At 39.5% G+C, this 26188-nt stretch overlaps 1 protein-coding gene across 4 annotated transcripts in view; it reads right to left on the bottom strand.

Annotated features, from left to right (window-relative positions):
• Pigf (phosphatidylinositol glycan anchor biosynthesis class F) overlaps positions 1-26186 on the bottom strand; it is a 28920-nt gene extending 2734 nt beyond the window's left edge. The window contains exons 1-6 of one of the 4 annotated variants that reach the window (XM_028892784.2): positions 26073-26186; positions 24355-24603; positions 22196-22287; positions 20631-20747; positions 10052-10160; positions 2113-4067 (exon numbers count right to left, since the gene is read on the bottom strand). In XM_028892784.2, coding sequence (XP_028748617.1) covers positions 4044-4067; positions 10052-10160; positions 20631-20747; positions 22196-22287; positions 24355-24582 — 570 coding nt within the window. In that variant the 5' untranslated portion in view covers positions 24583-24603; positions 26073-26186 and the 3' untranslated portion in view covers positions 2113-4043. Of the gene's footprint in view, positions 1-2112; positions 4068-10051; positions 10161-20630; positions 20748-22195; positions 22288-24354; positions 24604-25690; positions 26030-26072 lie in introns of those variants that run through there. The other 3 variants (XM_028892770.2, XM_028892779.2, XM_037197972.1) reach the window with 3 other exon arrangements.
• Between the last annotated feature and the right edge of the window lie 2 nt (positions 26187-26188).

The raw sequence follows: 26188 nt of genomic DNA, 5'->3' as shown, positions 1-26188 counted from the left end.
AGCAGACATTCAATTCTCGAACTCTAAGCCGACGATTGTATCATCTGAACCTGAGGTGCCTTAGGTACTCTATTTACCTTGATGGGGTTTGGAGTTTCCCATTGCTTGTTAAGAGCTCTTTGTGTTGATTAGTTAGTATTTCTTTTTGCAAAATCTTCTCTGCCACTTTAACCAAAAAACCAAAGATTTGTTTTCTATTCATGAGCAGATTATAGAGAAACTGCCTTATTTTCAGAAGCGTATCTTCATTAAAGGCTTAGGTTGCAACAGAAATTCAGACTAATCTCTGGAAAAACTCTTTCAAACTAGTGAAATACCGGGGAAAGAAAATACTTTTCAAAACTATTTTATTAACATGAATTGTGCTAGTGAATGCACTGCTTCAAATAAGGTCATGTACGAAAGACTGAGAAGAAATTAGAACTGATCGGTGTTTGCACAGAAAATTTGTTCTAAAGTCCTTTAACGTTTTTTAGGGGAATCTGGAAATCTAGTAGAACTTCGCTAATGTGTGCCCTTACTCTATCCTCACAGGTACATTGTAGCTTACTTGCGATGAATTATCATATTTCCAATAAGTACAGCTTGAGTTTGTGCTATTTGTTATGAATTATCTTAGTTACTTTAGACATTGCTTCCATTTGAGTTTTAATTATTGGTTTTAAATACCAAATTAAATACTGGTTTGTTGGTTGTTGCTTTTTCAATGATTGTTACTTCAACAGCGTCCCTTTCCTAACGTATGGGGTCATAAATAAAATAAAATGCACAGTTACTATTTATGGAAAGCACTCAACTTCTTCCCTTAGTAGTTTTTATTTAGTCCCCTTCCCTCTGCTTTGAGACTGCTCACCTCTGTCAATGCGTGAGCACCTGCACCCCCAAAAAAAGCTCTCTGTCAGTCAGAGTGAGGAAAGAGTAGCAATCCCTGGGGCTCCCAGCCAAATTCTGATTTCGGGTACCAAAATCTGTTTTAATCACTCTGTGACTTCAGTGTGGTTCATTGTTCTCAAACACACACACACACACACACACACACACACACACACACACATTTGCACACATCCTTTAGACGGTTGCCATATTTCACTTCTGAAGAGTATGAAAAGTGAAATAAATGTGGGTTTAAACCTTTTTCTCCTATAAGGGGTTAAGGCTTGGAATACTCAGCAATTCACTGTTATGTAAAAACTCAACTCAAGATATCCATGCTATCAGCAAAATAAAATGTCCCAACTTTTCACATGGTTCCCTAGTGGCGGTCGAGGTTTTGTGCCTACAAGAGGGCTGGGGTGACTCTCCTGCGACACACGAGTCCTTAACTGCTAATATTTTCCCCTCAGTGGCTTCTTGTGGCTTTCTTACAATTGCTTCAAAATGTATAAAACCACAGCACAGCACAGAATTCATCCAACTTGTCCAATCAGCCTGGTTTGATTATATTTTAATAATGAGATCTTAAGTTTTCCATTTCACAGAGACATTTAACATTCTTTATGATACAATATTTTGTCGCTATATATCTGTAGTACCTATGACCTGTTTCAGCTGCAGAGATATAAATATTTCTCCAAATTATGATCATCTGAGGTTGCTATATATAATTACTTGGTTTTATGTAAGGAAAATAGGAAATTGAGAATACAGACATTCATATTAAGGAAGTCATTCATAGGGTTTGCCACCAAAGTGACAATCATTTTATCGAGTTTCTTTTATTTTCAAATGTTTCTTAACACTCACTGAATGGAAGAAACATCTCATGTTACATAACAACACAATGCAGTGCCAGTAGATAAAGTCAGTACGGTTCTCTCTCAAAGGGAAAACCGATTTGAGAGATGAGCGGCCCTGCGGGCGGAACGCCAACATCCTAGTTATGCATAGGGCACCTGCCTCGCCCCAGCACTCGGGAGGCTGAGGAAGAGGATGGTTAATTTGAAGACACCTAGGATGCTGTTAGGGTGACCATGCTGTAATCAGTCACCATATCCAGAAGCAACTTGGGGAAGAAAGAAAGGGGTTATTTGGCTTACACTTCCACATCTCTATTCATCATCTAAAAAAGTCAGGACAGGAACTCAAACAGGGCAGGAGCTGATCTAGAGACCGTGGAGGCACACTGCTTACTGGCTTGCTCAGCCTGCTTTCTTAGAGAACCCAGGACCACCAGCCCAGGAATAGCACCACCCAGCATGGGCTGGACCATCACTAATTAAGAAAATGCCCTACAGGCTTGCCCCATCTAATGGAAGTGTTTTCTCCACTGAGGTTCCCTCCTCACAGATGACTCTAACTTGTGTCAAGCTGACGTAAAACCAGCTAGCACAGTTGCAAAGCAAGACTGTATTTCCCAAATCCACCCTGGGCTGGTGGTGCCTGCCTGTGACCTTGTATTTCAGAGGCTGGCACGGTGGCCAACAAAGGAGGGTCACCATGAGTTTGAGGCCAGCCTGGGCTACAGGGCAAGATACTGTCTCAACAAGAGACGCCCCCCAAAAAACAAACAAAACCCTCAAACAATTCCCCCCCCCAAAAAAATAAAAATGCCTTGCTTTTAGGGAACCGTTATGTTCCTTCCTATAAATCAAGTGATTGTGGGTTTTTTTCTCTTTATCACTTAAACCCCCCCCCCCCCCCGCAAAAGGTCTGTTTCCTTAAAGTAATAAGAAAAAAAAAAGATTTTTATATTATCTTGCGTAGAATTTAGGCAAAGGAAACCTGTAATAAGGTTTTCTTTTTCAGAAATAATTTCATCTTCATAAGCAAAAAAGCTCTATCAAAATATATAACTAACTGCGTGTGTGTGTGTGTGTGTGTGTGTGTGTGTGTGTGTGTGTGTGTGTGTGACGTCAAATAAAAGCTGTTTGAAAGACCGCTGTGGGCTGGGCAGACGGCTCGGCAGGAAGAGAAGCGGCTGCTCTTGCAGAGGACCTGAGGATGGTTCCCAGCACCACATGGAGACTCACAACCATTCTAACTTCAGTCCTGGGCTCCAACACCCACTTCTGTCCTCTGTGGACACACAGCACATCCATGCAGACCAAACACGTAAAATAAGTAATCTAACAAAATACAACAATATAAAAAATGCAATAACTAAAAAGAACCGTTTATGTCTTAGGAAAGGAAATGGTCCAACACATCTCTACAGTGTGAAGTATTTCTCGACAGTGATTAAGAACACTGATTTTGGTATTAGACAGACAGGATTTGAATCTTGGCTTTAGATTTACTAAACGTGGCCTTGGCAAGTCATCGAGCCGCTGTGTGCTTAGTCTCTGTGTTTGGTATACACCCTGGTACCTGCAGGTGCTCACACATACAGCAATAATAAATATCAGTGTAAAAAACTGGACGATTCTTTTTCACCAGGATAGAAGATACTTATGAAACATTCATTTTCTAAAAATCACAAATATCACAAATTCTTGCATAATTTGAAACTAGAAATCATAGGATTATAACTGAATTGGTTACTGCAAAATGCTAGAGTAGAGATAAACAAAGATCGCTGATTTGAATGAGTGAGGACTTAAGTGATTTTAGGTTAATTGGTATCTCCCTTACTGAAGGAGTACACTGTATTAAAGTAAGCTGTTAATGGATAGTTTAACATTTCCACATTTCAAGACTGGGAAAGTCTTACGACTTACAGAAGATGGTTCAGGGTTAAAGATGTGCTCTTTGCTCACTGTAAGCTGTGCTGACAAGACCGACGCAGGGCTTTCATGAGAGACGGGACTGGCCAGGATAACTTAGGCGCATGCGTGCATGTGTTCAGGAGTGTTGACTGTCCCTTTTGACAGAGCCCTGGCCAGGAACTTAGCGCTCCACAAGTAACTTCCTGACTACGTGTCTTTGTAGGAGGGAGGTCAGAGGAAATGCAGGTCCGTCTCCATTTACATTAGCAAACTAGAGCCGTGAGCTGGATTCATTTGTGTTCCTACACCAGACTGTAGCATTTGCGTTAGGAGTAGCCAGCACAACACACTCAAGACCAGATTCAAAGGAAATGTAACTCATCATTGGAAGGCAGTAGGTTAGCAGGCCCCATCAGATGAATTCTAAAAGTGATTCAAATGAAAATTTGTTCAGGACAATAAACCCACGAAAAAGTAGCTTGTGAGAGACGCAGACCTGGCTTGCCCAAGTTTTACGAACTTCCTTTATGTCTGAAGAGAGAGCTAGTAACCCTTCCTCTGCAGATTCATCAGTTTCTCCCTATTTACTCTGATGGCACCCACATCTGGAGGCTCATACACACCTGTACCTCCAGCTGAGGGACTCACTGTCCCTTCTGGACTCCATGGGCACACATGTGCACAGATACACACAAACGCATAAATAAGTCTTCAGAACAAGTAAGTGGAACGAGTCAGAGAATGATAGGACATGATACCTGTCACCTTCCTATCATCACATGCTACACATGTGCACGCACTCAAGAAAAAGCATGAGATCTTCAGACACAAAGGCATTGTAAATTAGCTTTAAATATGCTCCTATGAATGTATTAAATTTTGGTCTAAAAATACAGACATCACCAGAGTGATACCGACATTTAGAAGAAACAATGTGGGAAAGGAAAGCAATTTAATACTTCAGCTATTCTAAAGAGAACACAGCTACGGTTTTAGAGAAAGAAAGAAACAAACACTGTGTTTCAGTCTCCAGCAGTGAAGAGGATCATGGTGTAGGTGGAGCTTTTGTTTGTATCCTAAATCTTCCTTTTGCCAGTCAAAGACAGTGAACACAGTGTGTACTCTTCCCTCCCACATTTTGCCTTTGTGGTGGTTAAGAACAGAAATGATATTTACCTTGCATTACAGTTGCCATGATTACATTACCTTTGGCATAGCACCAAGACCCATGCCTGGTACATAGAGACCTACAAGTGACGCATGTTCTATTCATGTCTGAAATGTCACACCGAATTGAACATGATATGACATTCAAGTAAATCAATAAACTGGTTTAACAAACTACCAAAGGATCAAAAGGAAATCAACTCACTTAAGGACTACTAGCAGAAAGAACAAGACAGAAAAGAGACGATGAGAACTCAGTATAAATAATGAAGCTTGCATCTGTGTGTGCTCAAAGCACTGTCAGCAAAGCACGTTTCACAGGTCACAGCAGCATGGTAGGCAGCCTCCTACCTGCTTTCCGTAACCAACCTTCTTTTGCTGGTTTCTACACAGTGAGGTCTTTCTTCAACTACACTTTCCCTACCTATCGCTACTAAAATCACTGAAGGCTCACATTAAGTTGAAAATAAATTTTCAATGGCATTCATTTTCAATGGGCCTTCCCTGTCACTTACTAAAGAATCCATTTGAAAACTACAAGTATGCTTGAAATTTCTCATTATAGAACGCAATCAATGCCTGGCCACAGGAACATTCTACAAAATCAAATTTGGATTCAAAGTAGAGAAAATGGCATTAAAACACGACAGGTTTTGTTGGCTCTGTGTGTTCGTACATGTGTGTTTTTAAAGAAACCAAACGTTCCTGTTTCTCCAAAATATGAACAAAACATAACCCAGAGATGTTTGCTTTGAACATAATTTAAACGTATCAAGTGTGTGTTGGGCTACAAGGAACAAAGAACTAAACTCTCTTTTTAATATCACGCTGTGTTTTAGATAGTAGTTTATACAGTAGCAGCATCTCATGAAGTTTTGCTGTAGCAAAATCTCCACATTTAGGAAATGCATCATTATCCCCTGTCTGCTTTACTGCTGCTCTGGCAGATTCTGTCAACATCATGAGCCAGTGAGGTCTTGTTCTGTATAGTCTGACTTACTGGAAAACAACAAGAGCACCACAAAAACTTCGTTTGCTGAAAAGGAAAGTGGAGAGGCAAAACAAAACCTCACCGCTTCTCTAGTTTATTAGAAAACAACTAAAAAGAGGCAAATGGGAAACTGACTAAAAGCTTCTGAGACATGTCAGTTTTGTTCTTCCGCCATTAGAACGCATCACACTTTAAAAGGATTACAGTGAATAAGCCAGCCATTGACTTGCAATACTCTAAAAACCAAGAATGAAATTCAACAGCCAGTGTATTCCAGCTGAATGAAATGTTTTCAATAATGAAGACTAATGACTTGGAACATATTCAAATTAGCTAACTAGAAAGTGTGTTTTAAAAGTCCCTAATTCAGAAGCTGGCTCAGTGGGTAAAGCGCTAGTCACAGAAGAACAGGAGATCTGATCCCCAGAACTCACATCAAGCTGGATATGGCAGCCCACGCAGCTGTAACCCCAGGAGATGGAGATCTCTGGGAGCCAGCCAGCCAGCTAGCCTGGGGTATGCCATGACAATGAGGCCTCATCACCGGACTTCTATATGTACAGTAGTACATGTGTGATTACGAACACGCACAAAGATTAAAAAGTCAATTCTGTCAGTACATGGGATGTGGTGAAAGGAGGATCAGGTGTTCGAGGCCAGCCTTGGCAAGTCTGGGCTACAGAGTGAAAGCCTGTCTCAAAGCCACACCTCCCAGTGTCCTAGGTTAAGGGAAAACTACAATAATTTTAAAAAAATTTGATGTTAATTTGAATCTAGCTCATTCTTTATTGGAAGTAAGTGCAGAGGGGGAAAATTAGTAGCAAAAACCCTGAATAATCTAAAAATGGACAACTGAACTGTGAATAATGTCTTCTAAGCAAACCCAAACACATGCTTTAATCAGCACATCTACTTTCCACAATTTGGCTTCTATTTCTGTAATCTTGCAGGGAAGTTCAGAACGTGTAAGATCAAACTTTTATACACTAAAGTAGGTAATGTACATACAAACTGACATTTTGCCACCTCGTTCAAGTTGATGTCCCACTGTGCTTTAGTTTTATTAATATTCTATTTTTAGATTTAATTATATTAACTGAAAGTCATGAATCTAGTAGTCTGAAACAATTCATGTGCCTTCTTCAATAAGTTTGTCCTCCAAACTTTAAGTCACTACCACTCTTCAGTTGAAGAAGCAAAGTATGGATGATTGACGAGATGCCAGGCAATCACTAACATGGGGAGAAGCAGGCTTTGCTTCATGAGCACTAAAACCTCCACAAGACATCAGTACTACCATATTCTCCAACCTTCTCGAGACTTCTACCATATACAATCCATCAGCATAGCAAGAAGCAGGCTTTGCTTCATGAGCACTAAAACCTCTACAAGAACATCAGTACTAACATATTCTCCAACCTTCCCGAGACTTCTACCGTATAACAATCAATCAACATGGGGAGGGCAGCTCACCAGAATTACTGAATGTGAAAGAAAAACTCAACTGTCCAAGAGAGAAAACATCTAAGTGAAGGTACAAAAATGGACCTAAAAATAGGCAGTTATGACCAACAGAAAATTCAGGTCCTATAAGTGAGGCATGTATGAAAAATTTAACTCCAACCATTTGTTACCTAGGAATTTACCCTACGAATTAGGCAAATGCAGACATTTGCTTAAGTATGACAATAATAAAATTAATTAATTAATTAATTAAAATTAATTTCCATTAACCAGTTAATGGAAAACAATCTAAATGCCCATTCATTAAAAACTAATATATTGCAAAGTGGTGGTGGTACATACCTTTAATCCCAGAACTCAGGAGGCAGAGGCAGACGGATCTCTATGAGTTTGAGGCCAGCCTGGTCTACAGAGTAAGTTCAAGGACAGTCAGGGCTACAAAGAACAACCCTGTTTTGGAAAAAAAAAAAAAAAAAAAAAAAGAAAAAGAAAAAAGAAAAAAAAAACAAAACCTGATATGTTATTTTAAGAAAATAAAAATCCAGTTATATAATTCTTCACTAACATGTGGTAACACCGTAATATAAAGTTTAGAGGGGAAGCAGATTAAAAAGAACATGTATATTATGAGCAGTATGCATGGAGAGAGCTGCAAGTTACCATCAGAATACAAATGGCTGTTTTCCCTCAGTGGATAGGGAGAAAAAGCTAATTTTAATTTTAACTTTCTATAAAAATTATTAATACAGCTTAAATTTAAAAGGCAAATATATTTTCTCTTGGGACCAGAAAATACTCTCTTCATGTTGGAAAAAATGTACATTTACTTTTAATACCATTGTTCTTTTTAGGAGAAATTATCTTAGGAAAAATTCTTGATGCTATAGATTCAAAAGTATCTATCAAAGCAGTGTTTATTATAATTTATAACACCGACAATAAACTAAATGATCAACAGTAAGTTTATTGTTTTATAAAATAACTATATAATAAAGTAGCATAGTATAAAACAATGAAAAATTAGTGAAACAAGATCTTGGGGACAAAAAAAGGAAAGGTTTGATGTCATAGTGATGTGTTTGTGTGTCAAGTTGACAAAGTATGTCATGTCCTGGTTAATCTTAATTCTCAACTTGACGAAGCCTAGAGTCATCTGAGAAGAAAAGCCTCAACTGAGGGATTTCTCAGCTTGTACTGGCCTATGGGCATGTCTTTGGGGCTATCTTGAATATTAACTGATGCAGGAGGGCCTATCCACTGTGAGTGGCACCATCCCATAAGCTGACTAATCATGAACCTGGGAACAAGCAAGTCAGCAAACAGTGTTCCTCATGGTTTTTGTTTCAAGTTCTTGCCATGAGCTCCTCTCCTGGCCTCTCTCAATGACGGACTGTAACTGGAAGTGTGAGCCAAATAAATATTTCCCTCCCCTAAGTTGCTTTCGGTCAGTGTTTTATCACAGCAACAGAAAATACTAGAACATAGTGACATACCTGTAATTCTGATACTAGGGAAGGAAAGGTACGAGGATCAGGAATTCAAGGCCATCCTCGAATACAAAATGAATTCAAAGCCAGCATGGACTACATAAGATCCTGTCTCAAAACAACTATATTTTAAAATTAAGATAATGGTGCTTGGTGTGGTGACTCATATCTGTAATCCTACTAATCATGAAGCAGGAACAAAAGGATCATAAGTTTCAGGCCAGCCTGGATAACAGAACAAGTTCAAAGTCAGCCTAAGCTATACAATGAGACCTTGTCTCAAAGCACCAAGAGGTGGAGATATGGCTCAGTAGTATCCCATGTACTAACAAGCTTCCTCTCAGATCACTTGCCTTTATTTTTAAAACTACTTGGGAGCTTGCAGGACATCTGGGTGTGTAGCCCCAACAAGCTGTTTGATTCCTAGACTAACCTGGTAGAAGGTGAGACCCTCTCCTGAGTCCCACTCATGCACTCCAGCACGCATGCACCCACAGACACATGTGCACGTGAGATAAAGAAAAATGTAACAAAGCTTGCTTTAGAAATGACTTTGCTATATGCCTTGTGATATAGTTCAAAGTAAGTATTCAATGTAGCAATCAGTGTAGTTAAGAAAATATAATCTAATATCAGAAATGTAATAATTAAAAAAGAAAGAAGAAAAAAATAAAAGCTTCCTGTATGTATTGGCAAAATAAGCTTTTAAAAGTTTCAGAGCAGGGACTGGGGAGGGGCTGCTCTGCAAGATGAGGTCCTGAGTTTGGATCACCAGCACCCATGTGAAAAGCCAGGCAAGGTGGCATACATCTGTAATCTCAGTACAGGAAGCAGAAGACAGGATACCAGGGCCTCGATGGCTAGCCAGCCTAGCCAATCAGTAATCTCCAGGCTCAGTGAGAGACCCTGTCTCAAAAACTGAGGTGAGGAGGAACAGAAGATGGCACTGGATGCCAACCTCTGGCCTCCACACATGATAAATGCATAAGCACATGCATCTGTATACATATAAGCACATACATGCATGCAACACATATACACACAGTTTAAAAAGAAACATTCTCCTGTGCATATAGAAAAAACAGAGCTGTACATGTAGAATGTAGAATGGTAGATCCAGGCCAACATGAATGCCTATGGCACTGGGTCAGCTGCCAATGAGCAGCCACCTAGATTGCGCTGCGTTCCCTACTTTACTGAACAACCAAATACCTCGCGTCAGGTACCAGCTCTTCCCATCAGCTTTTCTACCGCTGTGCCAGCATGCATTTTGCTAGTTTCAAGTCTTTAAAACCAACCTGCCATGGTCTTTCCCAATCCAGTGGAATAGGAAATGCTCCAAGCCATGCTCCTATAAAGCTAGAAATTGTAGTGATCTGAAGACTATTCTCCCAAATGGATGTAACTCTGCAAGACACAATACACAAGTTGTTGGCAATTTATATTATAATAGCTAGAAAATCACACAAGCACTAGCACAAATCGATGCTACACATGTTTTTCATTCACTTAACGTCATCAACTACAGTTGACATAGGATGTCATGTATGTGCACTTGAGAGACAAACAATACAGAAGATCACTGGAGTAACAACTAAGTCCTCTTATCACACCTCCTGAGTCCTTTCCCCACAGACGACTGTCATTTTCAAATTATGATATACCTCTCCAGAAAGACTCTGTGCAGCTCCAGATATGCACACAATTTTATCTTAAAGTATATACACATATCTACATAAACGAAATGTGTGTAAGTATGTATATTCCCAAATAAGATTTAACTACATCATGCTATAAGCCCAATTTAGCTTTGTTTTCTGCAGGAACAGCTATAATAGTAATTCATTATACAGATGTAGAATGGTTTTCTCGACTCATCTTCTTCATGCCATATTTCAATCAATATGACTTCATCTATCTGACAAGGAACAGAGAAGAACTTCAAAGGATCCCATGATAGTGGACATGGTGGCACACACCTATAAACCCAGTGCTCAGGGCAAGACGGTGCTCAAGTAGTGACTTCAAAGCCAGAATGGACTATGTAGTGGGATCCTGTCTTAAAACAAACAAATAATAATAATAAAAAAAAACCCACAGTGCTTTTTGCCTGCTATTCCTATATTAGGGTAAAGGGAAGGACAGAACTCTTGATCCTCTCATAGTTCAGGTCTTGATTTCAGCCTTATAATGTGACTACTTAAGTCATTCTTATGCATGACTATATGGCTATATAACTATGACATGTAAGAGCATGTGTCTAGTTACAGTAAAGGCCTCAGCAATGCAGTAAGTGGGGTCAAAGATTTGATTGTTCTCAATGCATGGTGGAGTTAATTGAAGTTAATAAAAAGTAGCAGCAGCATTTTCATAGAAGCCCTCCAATTATTGCACACAAAATGTACAATAGTGAATTACAGACAGTCAAATGTCTGCCATAAACTAACTCTGTCCACCTGACAATCCCACACCCAGAAGAGTCTTGTTTCTGTTAAAACTTGGGGTTGAGAGGAAGTGGTAGACAATCACCATGTATTCAAATTTGTATTATTGCTGGGCCTTACTGCTCTGGATTTTAAGCAATACTTGTAAATGCTAGCCAGTTTCAACTAGCACCCAGCAGAAGGGAAAACTTCCTATTTTGAAGAGGAAATAAACTGGCTGAGTTAAATATAAAAAGAGACTTGCACTGTCCAGGTAACTTCTCAAAGGTAAGTTTTGACTGGGTTTGTGGCTGACAAGTGTTGACATTAACACACAGCTCATCTACACCACAACACAGAGTGCAATGTGCTGGAGACGGGAAGTGAGTGTGGGAGAGACTCGGAGCAGACTTTACTGTGCTGGCGAGTTTACTCTTCTGCTTTCCCAGAAGAGGAAGCAGGTCATCAAGGCTTGAAGGAAGAAGCAGTGAGACCTTAAGCTAGGAAAATGCACTGGGTAAGCGGACACATGTGATGCTGGATGAGGCCAAGAGCAAGGTGGGAAACAGACTGGAGAGGTGGGTTAGAGGGTTTGGGTTTTTGTTTGTTTGTTTGTTTGTTTTAAAATTTATTTATTGTATATACAGTGTTCTGTCTGCATGTATGTCTTCAAACCAGTAGAGGGCACCAGATCTCATTACAGATGGTTGTGAGCCACCATGTGCTGGGGATTGAACTCAGGACCTCTAGTACCCAGTGCTCTTAACCTCTGAGGCATCTCTCCAGCCCGTGGGTTAGATAGAGTTTTATACAACATCAAACCAGGTGTGGCAGCTCACACCTCTAGCTCCAGCACTAAGGAGGCTGAGACAGAAGGGATAGTTCAAGGTTAGCTTGGACTACAGAGCAAGCTCTAGTCCGACCTGGGATATACTAAAACAACAACTTCATTGAGTATAGCAAAAACAAACCAAACAAACAGAAAACCCCAGGAAATCCCTTTCCAGCCACATAACTTACTTATCAAGTTTATAATGCAATAGTTTTTAGGATAGTCAGTGTTACATAATCATCACCAGCCATACTTAGAATATTTTAATCACTATAAAAAGAAACTCTCCACCCATCAGCAACCACTCTCCATTTTGCCTTCCACATAGCCCTAAGCAACCCAGCTACTTTATGTCTATGGATTTGCCTATTCTAAATATTTCACGTAAGTGAGCTCAAATGGCACGAATTCTTTTACTGATTTATTTCACTTAGAATACTCTTTTCAAGGTTCATCTACAGTGTAGCCTATATCAATACTTCATTCAGGTCAGTGGATCATACTCCGTTGTATGATAACTGCAGATTTTATTTCTCCATCCAATAGTTCATGAGCATCTGGGTTGTTTCTGCCTTTTGGCTATTAAAAATAATGCTGTTAGGAACATTTGTGAGCAAATCTCTGTGTGGATACATGTTCTCATCTCTCTTGGGAATATACCTAAGAAGGAAACAGCTGGGTCACCTGCTATTCGAGGAACTGACAGTTTCCCAAAGCAGCTAAAACATCTGATTTTTCCACAAGTCGTATGTGAAGGTTCCAATTTTTCTACACCTTCCTAATGATCTGTGGACTGCAATCATTCTGGGCAGCAGACCTATGGTTAAGATGACATTAAAGTCATGCTACAGACACCACTGAAGGATGTCAACCACAGGAACAAGGTGACCAGAGCCACTGGGGGAAAGACACAGGCGCTCCACATTGTTTCATTATTCCAGCAATTTGTAACCAACTTCTGTTTATTAAAATAAAAAGTGCAAACATCTAAAAGGTTGTTTGGTGTAGCCATGAATGTTTGTGATCCTACATACAATAAACATAAAAAAATGGAACCAGACCTATAAAACTATAAAAATTCTGTAGTCTGAATTTGAAAAAAAATGTATTTATCAAAAATATGTGATGTCTTTAAAGTCAAAGACTACAATTAGAATAAATCTCCTCCCTTATCTGATTTCTACACCCTATAGTGATGTTTCCAATTACACACACACACACACACACACACACACACACACACACACACATTCATGTCTTGTATTTCAAGATTTCATTACTTTCTGCATTTTACTGTAGAAGACATAGCTCCTTTTATCCACAGCTCTCTGTATGAACACAGGCACGTCTCCCTCTGTCTTCTCTTCGGTACTAAACTCGCCCCCTTCAGTTGACTGGACAAGTGTTTTTATCATAACTCTGAAACACCAACCACAGAGCAAACCACAATCACACGTCTTTTCTCTTAGTAAATACACTTTTCAGTTTCCCTAGGCTGCTAAGAGAACTGTCTCTTCCCCTCCTTCCACCTGCTTATCTGCCTGTCACTAACTCTCCTTTAAATATTTAAAAAGGAAACTCCCTCAACAGCTCTAGACACTGGCTTCCTCTTTCTCCTCCCCTCTCTTTGTGAGGTGCCTGGCTCACTCCAACCTGGCTGCTCTCGGCCTGCTGACAGCTGCTGTCCTCTGAGGATCCTGCACTGTCATCTTTGAAGTTCTTTGTCTCTGTTCTGCTGCTACGGGAATCTACTGCCTGGGTTCGGAGTCACATCTTGACCCATTCTCTCTCTCCTCCATCCCCCATCACTTTCCCTTCCCCTCTCAAAAATAGCTTTGAGGACATGCTTTAAATCTGAAAATTACTTTATTATGATTGCGACAAATACTTTTCCTCGGATTTTTGGAAGGCATCGTTCCCTTGGGTCCTGGTTCCCACCCAGAGGTTCAGTACCATTCTAGCCCTCCATTTCTACAAGTAATATGCTTTTCCCACTCTCTGGAAGAATTTCCAATCATCTCTTTATCCCTGGTTATCTTACATTTCACACACAAAAAAATCTTTGTCTTTTTGTTTGAATAGAGTTGTTTTTTTTTTCCCAACTTCATCTCGACTTCTGTTTTGTTTTTCTACAGTATTTCATTTTCCCAGAGCTTTACTGCTGAGTATTACTCCCTTTGCCTGTCCGTGTTTTACAGATATATTTAAAAAGAGAGAAAGTGGTTGTCTTCTGTTCGCTGTTGTCTTTGTTTTGACTGAGCCCCTTTGGTTTTTAGATTTCATTTGCATTGGATGGTGTAGGTCTAGCTTCCTGAAGGAGGGGAGAGCTGTGGGTGAGAGCAGACTCACTGGTGTGTAGAGGTTCTTTTAAGCTTTATCTCGTGAAGATGCTGAACAAATCTCAACATTGGGGTTAGCTGAAAGGGCTGAGGCTTTGAGGGGTCCAATTCCATTTCTCCATTTCTCTTCTCCCATTGTTCTGCTTGTTTGCGTTACATTCACACTATCTTCTGCTCTGCAACCTAATTCATTTATTTATTTATTTATTTATTTATTTGGTGTAACGAGCCTCTTTCATGCAAAAACTGAACAATTCTTTCAATCAGGAGAACTACCATCTTTCAAGTCACTTTGGTGCTACAGAAGCACACATTAGTCTTACGCTTGTTTCTCCCTTGTCTCTGTATCTATCATATGTTCTCTAATTGCTTCATGCTTCCCAACTCCTTCCTTATTCTCATTTCTTTTCATCAGCTCAAACCTTTCCTTCATGCTAAAACTTGTTCTTCTAACTTGCCTTATGCTTCTTGATATTTCTTTCATTTTGTTCTGTTTTGTTGAGACAGGGTCTTCCTACATAGCCCTGACTGTCCTGGAACTCCCTCTGTAGACCAGGCTGGCCTCGAACTCAGAGATCTGCCTCTGCCTCTGCCTCCCAAGTGCTGGGATTAAAGATGTGCACCACCTAGCCACTTCTTGATATTTCTGAAATATGTATTATACAGGTGGTTTAGGTTCTGAGTTTAGGGCACTGATTCTGCAATCTGGTCTTCATCATTTTCGCACCTTTGCTCTTTGTATTAAATGAATACACTTAATAACATCTTTCTGTGGTAGACTGTGTGAAATTTGCTTGGTTCGGGGTCCAGAGGTCTTTTATCCGATCACATTATTCATCTGCCTGTGCATGTGTCTCTCCCTCCCCCACCACCCTCACTGCTGTGTGCCACGTCTATTACCCTTGCTCACGCGTCCCATGGGCAAGCTGGCCAGGCTACCCCTCTGCTCAGATACAGAACAAATGAATTCTCTCCGCTGCTGTCTTCTCAGCTCAACTGGCTCCAATTGTCGCCAATCTGCATTTTGAACGCTGGATGTTATTCTCTACCTGTTTTTAGTTGTTGTTGTTTCTTTTTTCTTTCTTTCTTTTAATTTTAAGGCAGAGGGAAAGAATGGCAAAGAACAAGGTAGATGCTATCTCTGTGATTCAATAGTAATACTCAGCTGAAAATATAGTAAATGGTGGCTCCATGATTCAAACTTTAAAAAATCCTGGCCAGGGTTTATACCCCCTTCAGAAACCAAATGAAGCTGTTATGGTACCGTCTGTGTCCTTGGCAGTCTCAGGAGAAAGCAGTTCGGAGATTCATAAAAAGCAAGGAGCTCTGACAGTGAGACAGGGAACGGCTGTTGTGTTGGTGAGAAACTCTATGTAGCTGTACACACATTCTTCACATTAGGACCCTAGGTTGACAGTGTCAATCAGCTGCCGTTGATCCCCAAGTTCTACTCCAGCATCTAGTTCACAGAAACCCTTGCCTAAGTTTTGTTGAAACAAATATGTACATCACATTACTTACAACTGTTCAAAGAAACCCTTTCTCAAATCTGATGAAACAAAGATATATATCATCTTATCATCTTACTTACAACTGTGAAAATGTGATAACTTTCAATAGTAAATTAATTACAGAACAATTTTAATGATATGATGCTCAGACTAATTCAGTCACAATGACCTATTCTCCTTCTCAGTACTTAGGCTAGGAAGGCACAGGAAAAGGAAGCTACTGTTTTTTCCATCCTAGATCAAGGACAAAGACTGAAGAATCCCTCAGAATCACAGCCATGTCCTATCTGCATCCAGAAGCACCAACATCTATATTACACCATCACCATATTCCTCCATGGTCAAAACAATATAGGCTGAGGTTTCATTTCACTTAAAGATATGATAACTGAGGGTACTATGCAAAAAATGGTACACTTTACACAGACACACAGACAAAAATGTTCATAATATCAATGGAATAAAGTAAATTATAAGGCAATGACTCGAGTTAACTGCTTTTGTTTCAAAATTGCACATTATATGAAGAAACAAAGTTAGAGGACATAAAATATGTACTTATTGTAATAAAGATATGTATTTATTATGTAATATGTAATTATTGCCCCTTTAGTAGTGTTATTAGTTCCCTAACTTTCTGTTTCATATTTGAATTTTTAACTTGATCTTTATTTAAAATTTAATATGCTTTTACTACAAAATCTATATATTTTACTACTTAGACTAAAAAAAACATACACACATGCATTCTTCTGAAACAAAGAAATGAGAAAAAAATTGAAACCAGCAAATTCCTACTAATTTCATGCAGGATCAATATTGGCTTATTTTCATTTCATAGGTTTCCATAATAAACTTGTCTAAAGTGTATTATTACCGCCAGTACTGTCATAATTATGTAATATTTGCATATAGCCAATACGGCCAAGAACGGACTAAATGGTCTATTATCATACTATGAATAAAAGTTTAAGGTAATTAAAGAAATGTTACAGATCACTCTTTGTGACAATAAGGCCTATGTACCTGCCCACATTACTTGACTTCACTGAACTTCATTATGTTAAAATCTACTGAAATCTGCCACTCTGAGTGCCTCCTGGATGCCAATGTACCAGTCACTGAATGCAATGAACAGTAAGCATGCAGGCTTAGACAGGGTCTCATCAGAATAGGTTTAAGGATTTGATCTAAGGAAGGGGCGGGGGTACAACTCCTCCTGGTGGCTAAAAATATTTTACAGTTTTCAGTATAAACTTTCCCCACTGAATGGATATTAAAACCTTTGCTAAGTTTGTGTGACTACATTCAGACTAAGTTACCTACTTTTATATGAGTATATCTTATACTCTTAATGTCCCTGGTAGTTTTCTCAAGATAAAATTTATATCAATATAAAGATAACATATGAGAATTCATGGAGCTAAGCAGCTTGCCTGAGATGACCACCATGTAGGGAAGGGCATAAATCTGCCCTCTGACCTTGAACTACGAGCATCTTCTTATTTCTGGACTCAAGTTCCAGCTCCATTGTCTACTGACTATGGAACTTGAGCAAGGCACTCATCCTGCCAGACTTCCGGGACTTCATAAAGAACGTGGTAAACTGTCTCAGAGGACTAACACAAAGTTTATGAACATGCTTTAAAGTTATTAAAATCTGTTTTCTGGTTGATTTTATTATTATTTCATGCCATATCCCATATAACAGTAAATAGAATGGTTTGTATTACAAACTGATTCTTTTTAGTCACAGTCCTCTAGCAGCTTACCAATGACCTGTTCATCAACTAATTGCATGTTGGAAATCTTGGAAGGGTAGCTTTTATACTCTAGTAATATTTAGGTGGCATCTGAGAAACCTAGTAGCTTCCTATTACAGACCCAACTTTCAATAACCAAGAAATCAATTCAATATCTAACTCATTGTTCTCATTCTGAATAGGGCTCATATTTTACAAGCTAGCTAAAAAGTTTCAATGAAAAGTCTCTCTAGCTCATCTACTAGCTTCTCAGATGCTTTCTCAGAGATAACACTACTTCATCAATTCTGCATTCTTCAGAGATCCACAGGTCTACCTCTACTACCCTTCCAACTTCGGACATAACTGCTGCATCCCGTACACAAGCTCTAACCTTGCTGGATTTTCTGCTTGACCTAAGTAGTGCTGGGGATATGGTTCAGTTGACAGACTGCCTGCCTCCCACACACGAGGCCCAGGGTTTAATCCTAATACCACGATAGAAAGAAATCAAGTATCAGTGCATGTTACAACATGAATGAACCTTGAAAACAGTACGCTAAGGAAGAGAAATAGTTACAAAAGATTAGAAATTGAACTCCTTTTATATGAAATGCCCAGTACAGGCAACCCTACTGAGAGTGTAACCAAATTCATGGCTGCTTAGAGACATCAACAGGGTAGCAATAAGGACAAGAAATATACTTATTTTTGAAGTGATGAAAATACCCTAAAATTGAGTCTGGTGATGGGTATGTATATCTGTGACTGTACTGAAGGCCATATCATACATTTTCAGCAGGTGACATTTATGGCATGTGAATCATATTTCGATATTGTTTCAAAAGCTTTTCTCCCATGAGCTGGCACGATGGCTCAGCAGGTGTGTGGGCTAGTTTTTTGTCAACTTGACACAAGTTTACGTCATATCAAGAGAGAACATCTCCATCAGAGTGGCCTGTAAACAAGTGTCTAGGGCATTTTCTTGATTGATGATTGATTAGTGAGGGCCTAGCCACTGTGGGTAGTGCCATCCTGGGCAAGAAGGTGTACAAGAGAGCCAAGGGAGCAAGCCAGGAAGAGAAAGCCAGTAAGCAGCATTCTTCTGTGGCTCTGCTTTAGTTCCGACCTTGAGTTCTTGCTCTGACTTCCCTCAACGATAAACTATGATTGGAACATGGAAGCTAAATCAACCCTCTCCTCCCCAAGCTGCTTTTGGTCACGGGGTTTTCTTTTGTTGCAGCCAAAGAAACCTAACTAACACAGCAGGTAAAGACAGTTGCTGTCAAACCTGTCAACCAGAATTCAATCTCTGGGGCCCATGTAGTGAAGGAAAGAGTCAACCTCCAAAAGTTGTTCTCTGACCTCCACACATGCCTGATGGCACAACACCACCCACACATATATGCACACACGTGCATACACACACAAATAAATAAATAAATTCATAAAATATATGTAACTATACCTCCCAACTATATCAGTTTACTTAATGTATCATGAGCCATATTCATCCACATTTGGAGTTCTTAGCCAGATTTCCAATAACCATCTTTCACTATTTCACAGTAACTGACAAGAAACAAATTGCAAGTCTTTTCCTGGGAAAAGAATATTATTTGATGTAATATTTATGTGGTTTTGAACCATTTCAGTGTGAAACTGTGCTACCATTTTTAATAAGTTCCTAGCTTCTTTTTTTTGTTATTAATGAAGTCTCCAAGCATTATGTCTCTAACGCCATCCTTTCCCACACTGCTTATTTTGCAAAGTACAGTGAGTTTTAGAACACGCAGGGCAAGTGACAGAAGAACTATCTATAAAACCAGATGACAATGTGTCCTCTAAATATACAACCAGACACAAAATTTAAAGCTGGCTAAATCATTAATCTAAATAAACCATTAAAGTTTCAGCCAGTTTCCATATTTAAAATTTTCAAACTAAAATAAGCTAGTTCCATTGGAGGTACTATGGTAACAATGTGTGTGTGTGTGGGGGGGGGAGATATTCAGTTGTTATGCTTTTGCTCCTAGAAACTTTATGAGTAGACAGTTCAGGGCGGGGGCAGAGTGTGTGTGTGTGTGTGAAATAAAACACAGCATGACAAAATATAAAATAACCAATATTCATTCCCAAAGGAAAATGTAACTTACGGGGACAGGGCACCCAGAGCCTGTCCTCCGCTCTCCTTGAGCCGTGGCTTTCCAAATTACACAGACGACCCAAGCTCACGTGAGTCTCTACGCCCTCTCCAGCCCCTGCAGGAGTCTTTCCGGCTCTTGGTTTTATCAAATGCTCTATTTCTGATCCAATCACCACAGAGCAGTCTCCTTATCGGCCAGGCTTTGCCACGCCTGACTCCTACAGCACTGACTGTGGGATTTGTACACTTTAGTCACAGGTCTGCTCTTCTCATTCTTAGCCCTTGAACACATGGCTCCTCCCTCCGTGTGATCTGAACATTCTGGAATCCCCAAAGAGCTAGTACAATGTGGAACACAGAGTCAATGCTCAAGAAGTTTGGCTGCTGGGTTATAAATTGGTCAGAACTGTGAGAACTAACTCACCGATTTTCTTAGTTAAAAATTAACGATTTTCAGTATGTATTATCTCAATGGCTTTAAGGAAGCTAAAACTTTAACTTAGTTATGCTGGAAATATATGAATGGTAGCTACAGAAAGGAAATCCGGCAAAGCCTGCACATAAAAAGACTAAACAGAGATGGCTAGACAAAGTATTGCTAGATTATGAACGTCATTTCTACACTATGAAATGCACAGAAGCAATTATACCTGTGGTACTGTCTCTCACTAATGGGAAGGCAGGGGCTGTAGCTCTGTCTGGAATCCTCTCAAACCGTCTACCTCCAGCCTCTAATCTCCAAGAGCACTGGCCCCTTTTGATATCCGGGAGAGCTAGACAATGCCTCAAAACACTCACAGGATGAGTACATCAACATGAATAGAAAATACTTCTTTAGTTCTTTTAAATTACTAATGCCACTAAAATACAAATTTTAAACTTACCCGTTTCTACTGAAAACTCTTAGCCATGCTTTGAGGTTTGGTCCTAACAAACATAAGCAAGGTACTGTAGTAAAAGTAGACAAAATAACTGCAAATAAAAATGTTTCCAACACCAACCTGGGATAAAAAAGAAAAAGAAAAACTGTTAACTTTTCAGAAGTATTCAGAAGTATTCATAAGCATATATCATCTTTGTGAGTGCATTCACTATTCAATTATCTTCTTATACTTTACTCTGAAAAACTCCCAAGACCCACTAAATAAGACTAAATTATTCTACTAGCTTTAAAAACATCCTAGAAAATTACATGGTTTTAATCATAAATTTTAAAAATGTTAAAAATCTGAAGATCCATACTGAGGCCTTCTTGCAAAACAAAACAAACAAAAAGCTCAGTTTTAGATAATTAGCTTTTTTCCCCAACCATCTCCAAAACTCTTAAAGTTGAACTGCTTTTTTTTTTAACCACATGAAGAGACTAAACTAAAGATCATCAAGTTTCACCTCGAGAGTTTATGACTGAGGTCTAACAAATTTCATTCTGATAAAACCTTGAGCTATGGAACACATTGTCTATTCATTGATTCTCTTGAGATTGATTAGACAAAAACATTTTCCATGACTTTCCTGCCCTGCCTAAAATAGAACAATCTGTTAGTTTATAGCATGTATACAACTGTGTGTGTATGTATCTGCAACTGCAGTTTTATGTGTGCATGTGTATGTATAATCACCCATTTAACTATGATCATTTAACCATTGCTAAAATAAAATGTCTCATTTAACAAATATTTGTGAATTTGCATGTGTATGTATAATCACCCATTTAACTATGATCATTTAACCATTGCTAAAATAAAATGTCTCATTTAACAAATATTTGTGAATTTAGTTTCCACTAATTTGAAATTTGCCCAGTTTTAAAAATTGTTAAATCTTAATATAAACATTGATATTTGATAAAGGAATCTATGCCCCTTAAGAAAATAAATTCAGCTACTCTAGAATCGTATTTGAGTCACTGAAATACTATATATAACCAACTTACACATATCACAATAGTAAGTTGCCTGCATATATCAAGGCATGTCTAGCTTGTGGCCCTCATCCAAGGATAGCTATGAATGCATCCCAAATGATAAACTTACTTACAACATTGTCATATTTTAGCAATGTGATCAGAAGGTTCTTAAACACAACTTTGTAGATGACCACACCGTGTTGTACTGTCAAAAGGTTAGACACCTAGAGGTTTTTCACAGCCATACATTTATTACTATTATATTTATATATATAATATATTAACAGTGTTTATGATGTATAGTTGGGTATCAGAAAGCTAAATAACAGAAAAATATGAAGAATTAAGTTGTCTCAATGGGTTTTTTTTTTTTGTCTCAATATTTTTAACATAACAGTACTAAAAACAGGACAATAATAGTGTTTTCTACCTTGATCATTAATCAAACCCACTGTGGTTTCACTATAGTTGATAAGAGCTAGCATATCATTTAGTAAGTTAATATATGGAAGCATAAAGTTAAAGTAAAGATTCAGAACTCACTCTATTAGTGGTGCTCCATAGAGAACAAAAATGATATGAAGGAACACACAAGACATAAGAAAGTACATGCAGCATTTCAAAACTCTGGTCACCTAAAAGAGAAACAAATAAACTGAAGACTCAAGAAGATACTGAAGAAGCCATAAATTCTGCCATTTTACACCTAAATAGAACTCGTTCCCAAAATGTCTGGAACAGCTGAACCTTCTTTGTTAGGTAACTTCAAATCAGATCACATGTCTTATCACATACACAACCCTAAAAACAGACTGCAAAAAACTTACAAGTCAGGGCCAACAAGATGGTTCAGCAGGTGAAGGCACTTGCCTCCACGCCTGACGACCCAAGTTCAATCACTGGAACCCACACAATGAAAGCAGAGAACTACTCTCTGACCTCACTATGAAAGCTGTGCTGCATGCACACATGCACACACACACTAAATAAATACATTTTTAATTTAAAAGACAAATATCACACAAATATACTCTACCATATACCAGCATACGAGCCAAAATGAATTTCTGTTTATGTGGTATGATTACAATATTACTAATACTTAAGAAATACTGACAATAGAGTGTTGGGATACAAAAACCACAGTGACCTTATTATATAGAGACACATGAATTATGTACAGAAAATAATGACCACTATACTTTTCTTTCATTTTTAAACAAACTGGGGAAATTACATCAAAAAAGCAAAATACTAAATAATTTCCAAAATCATATTCATATTGCTGTATAAACAATATTAAAAGAAAAAAAAAAAAAAGACCTGAACATCTACAAACAGGTCCATGCCTGGAAGACACTTGATCTGACAGTCAAAAAGATATAATAGTAAAACACATATTAATGTTTTAAACTTTAAATCAGTTAAGGTGTTTAAAACAGTTTAATAGGGTGTTATATATAATACTGAATGTTCAGTGAGGATTTTAATTTAACATAATTGTCAAGTGCCATAAACAGTGACTATTCCTGAAAAAAAATTTTTGATTCCAATATCTGAAATCTTAACTGTTTAGTCAAGGAAGGTCACATGTGAAATAACAGTTTCAGAGACTTAATTTGCAATTTCTGGACAACTCACTCATTCAAGGAGTGAAAATATAGAGGCTGGGCTTCAACCCCTAGCTGAGGGAGCTACTGACAGCTGATGGCTGCTAAGGCAAAGAAAGTCAGTGTTCTTCAGGAGTGTGGTCCCTGGTAGGTTGAGCACGCTCCAGTGGATGGCCCACGTCCATGCAGATATGGGACTCTAGAGGTTATAACAATAACAACAACAAAAGGGATATGAAGTTGGACAGGGATTAGGAATAGAGTAGGGGATGAACATGATCAAAACACATTGTATGCATGTATGAAGTTATCAAAGAATAAAAATATATATTTTTAAAATATACATGGATGAGGGATTAACTCGATCAACAAGCAACAAGAAACTGAGTTGATTCCTAAAACTCACAGTAAAATGCTAAGTAGGGGGCATGCTTGTCATCCCAGCACTGGGGAGAGATGGACGTCTGGGGCTCATTGGCCAGCCAGTCTAGCCTAATTGGTGAGCTCCAGGACCATGAATGACTCTGTCCACAGCAGGTGGACAGTGTTTCTGAAGATGAGACTTGAAGTCGGCCCCCAGCACCTCCTCATGCATTTGCACAGTGTAACCCACCCACCCCTACCCACATAAAAGAGTACAAAAATAAACAAAAACAAACTGCAGTGTCTTATAAGTTATCTTTAGTGATGACATAAAACAATGATTTAAGGGCTCATAATATTTATACTGTGATGCATTGAAGGAGCCATAATTTCACAGTTAATGAACAACAAAGATCTATCAAACATTGTAGGTGACAGGCTACTGCTTTTGGGGGGGTGAGGGAGGGGCTTGGTTCCCTTTATGTGCTGTAAATAACTCAATAAGGATATAACAATACTTCATTCTTTGTTTTGTTCTTTCAGGACATGGTTTCTCTATGTAGCCTTGGCTATCCTGGAACTAGCTGGCCTTGAACTCACAGAGCTCCGTTTGCCTCTGCTTCCTGAGTGCTGGGATTAAAAGCATGAGACAACCACCACCCGTCACAATGCTTCATTCTTACACTATTACTTCCATCTAAAAACTGGTTATTAATGAGTCAACCTTACCTTATGTGATAATGAACTTCTTCTAGAAGGTACATTTGGTTTCACTACTAAATATAACAGGAGATTGACACCAGTCACAAGAGCAGAGCAAGTGCACAACCAAGTCAAGTGAGTTTCCAGTATTGAGAAGTTATCCAGGAAAAAGGATGGAATAAAAAAGCTCAGGAAAATTGAAAATACGCACAAAAGATTGGTATACAGAAGTCTCTTGATGTCAGTATCTTTCATGGTGTTTTCTTGGGTAGCTCTCTAGTAGAAAACAAATTAAGAAAAACATGTAATAATGATTTTCCCCATGTCCCAAATACTTCAATACTCTATGAGTAAACCGTGTACTAATAATTTTCTATGGGCAACATATTTGTCTCAAAGTGCAGAAGATGTGTAGAAAGATTCGATATCTTGTTACTTGAGATTTTTCTAATATGATACAAACATCTTTTCGAGCCTTAAAAAATTTCAGTAGAACTTTAAATATTCATGACTGATCTCTGCAAAGGGGGCATGTATTAGAGACAATTAAGCAATTTATTTTACTTTTTAGGGGGGGCCAAAATCAGGAAGATGAAATCACTCTAGTTTCCAAATGCCAACCAAGTATACACTTGGCTATGCAATATAATTAGATGGTCATTATGTTACACTAAGGGCTCCCAAATCTCTTGGAAAAACAAAATAACAGTCACAGACTCTAAATTCTAGTCTAAAGCAGAGTGGGAAAAGAAACAAACGTTTACGGTCTCTAAAGGCGTATATTTGACCTAACTGGCAGTTTATCTGTTGTTATATTGGCTAAAATTAAGAAAGAACTTTAAGTAATACGTGTTATATTGTGGTTAAAAAAAAAAAAAAAAAAAATCTAGCCCAAACAGAAACATCCATACAGCAGGGAAGAGGAACTGGCCTGAAGGTGAAAGTGCAAGTTTGGGCATTGTTCTATCAGCCCTCATCAAATTCACACACTCGTTTTCAAAGGCAAATATGGTACTGATTAAGCAAACTGGATGAACAAGTTAGCAGACACGGCCAAGGTTACACACACTAAAGCCATTGCAAGCATAGCCTCTTCAACATGAAGATACCCTTCAGGGGTCCGGAGAAGAGTGAACAGTAAGAAAAGACTTGGGGAAAGTTTCTCAGATTCTTCCCTCCAGGGCCGGGGTCCGGCGGGTGGGGAGGGAGGGGATCAGGAATCCATCCTCTTAGTAGAGAGCGTTTCTGGGCCACCTGCAAATCCTGGATCTAACCTAGCGAGCGGTACCCAAACGCCAAGGCTCGTTGGATGGAGCCCTTCCTCAGACACTGGCGGGCCCTGAGGTCCCCCAGCACTCCAGACCTGTGAAGCCACCAACCGGAGTCGCGATCCGACGTGAGCCGGGTCCGGAAGGCGCGGCTGCTTCCGAGCCCTCCTAAGCAGCCTCTGCCCAGGTGCAGCTCAACCCCACCCAGGGTGGCTCGAGATTCTGCCCGAACCTCGGGCGGCGGGAGTGTGGGCAACGGAGGGGCGTCATCAGAGAGCGAGGTGGAGCTGCCCCCCGTCCCCCGCCCCGGGTGACAGAGGGTCGGTCCCGCGGACGGATGCCGGGATCTCCGAGGGTCCATGCTGCGGGACATCCTCTGGTCCGCAGGAAGCGTGGCGCTCCACAGGCCACCGCGGCAGCCGGCAGAGGAGCCTGCGCCCGCCCCAGGCCAGCGTGAGGGGCATGCCGCCGGCTTACCTAACTCTCCCGCCCGCCGACGGGAAGGGGACACCACCGCCTCCCACCCTCCTCAGGTACGGCCGGCTGCCATGGCCCTGGCGCAGGCGCAGACCCAGGAGGTGGGGACTCCCACG

The sequence above is a fragment of the Peromyscus leucopus genome, chromosome 22, assembly GCF_004664715.2.
Source record: "Peromyscus leucopus breed LL Stock chromosome 22, UCI_PerLeu_2.1, whole genome shotgun sequence".
Taxonomy (NCBI): Eukaryota; Metazoa; Chordata; class Mammalia; order Rodentia; family Cricetidae; genus Peromyscus; species Peromyscus leucopus.
The sequence above is the reverse complement of the archived record's forward strand: the minus strand, read 5'-3'. Positions and strand labels throughout refer to the sequence as shown.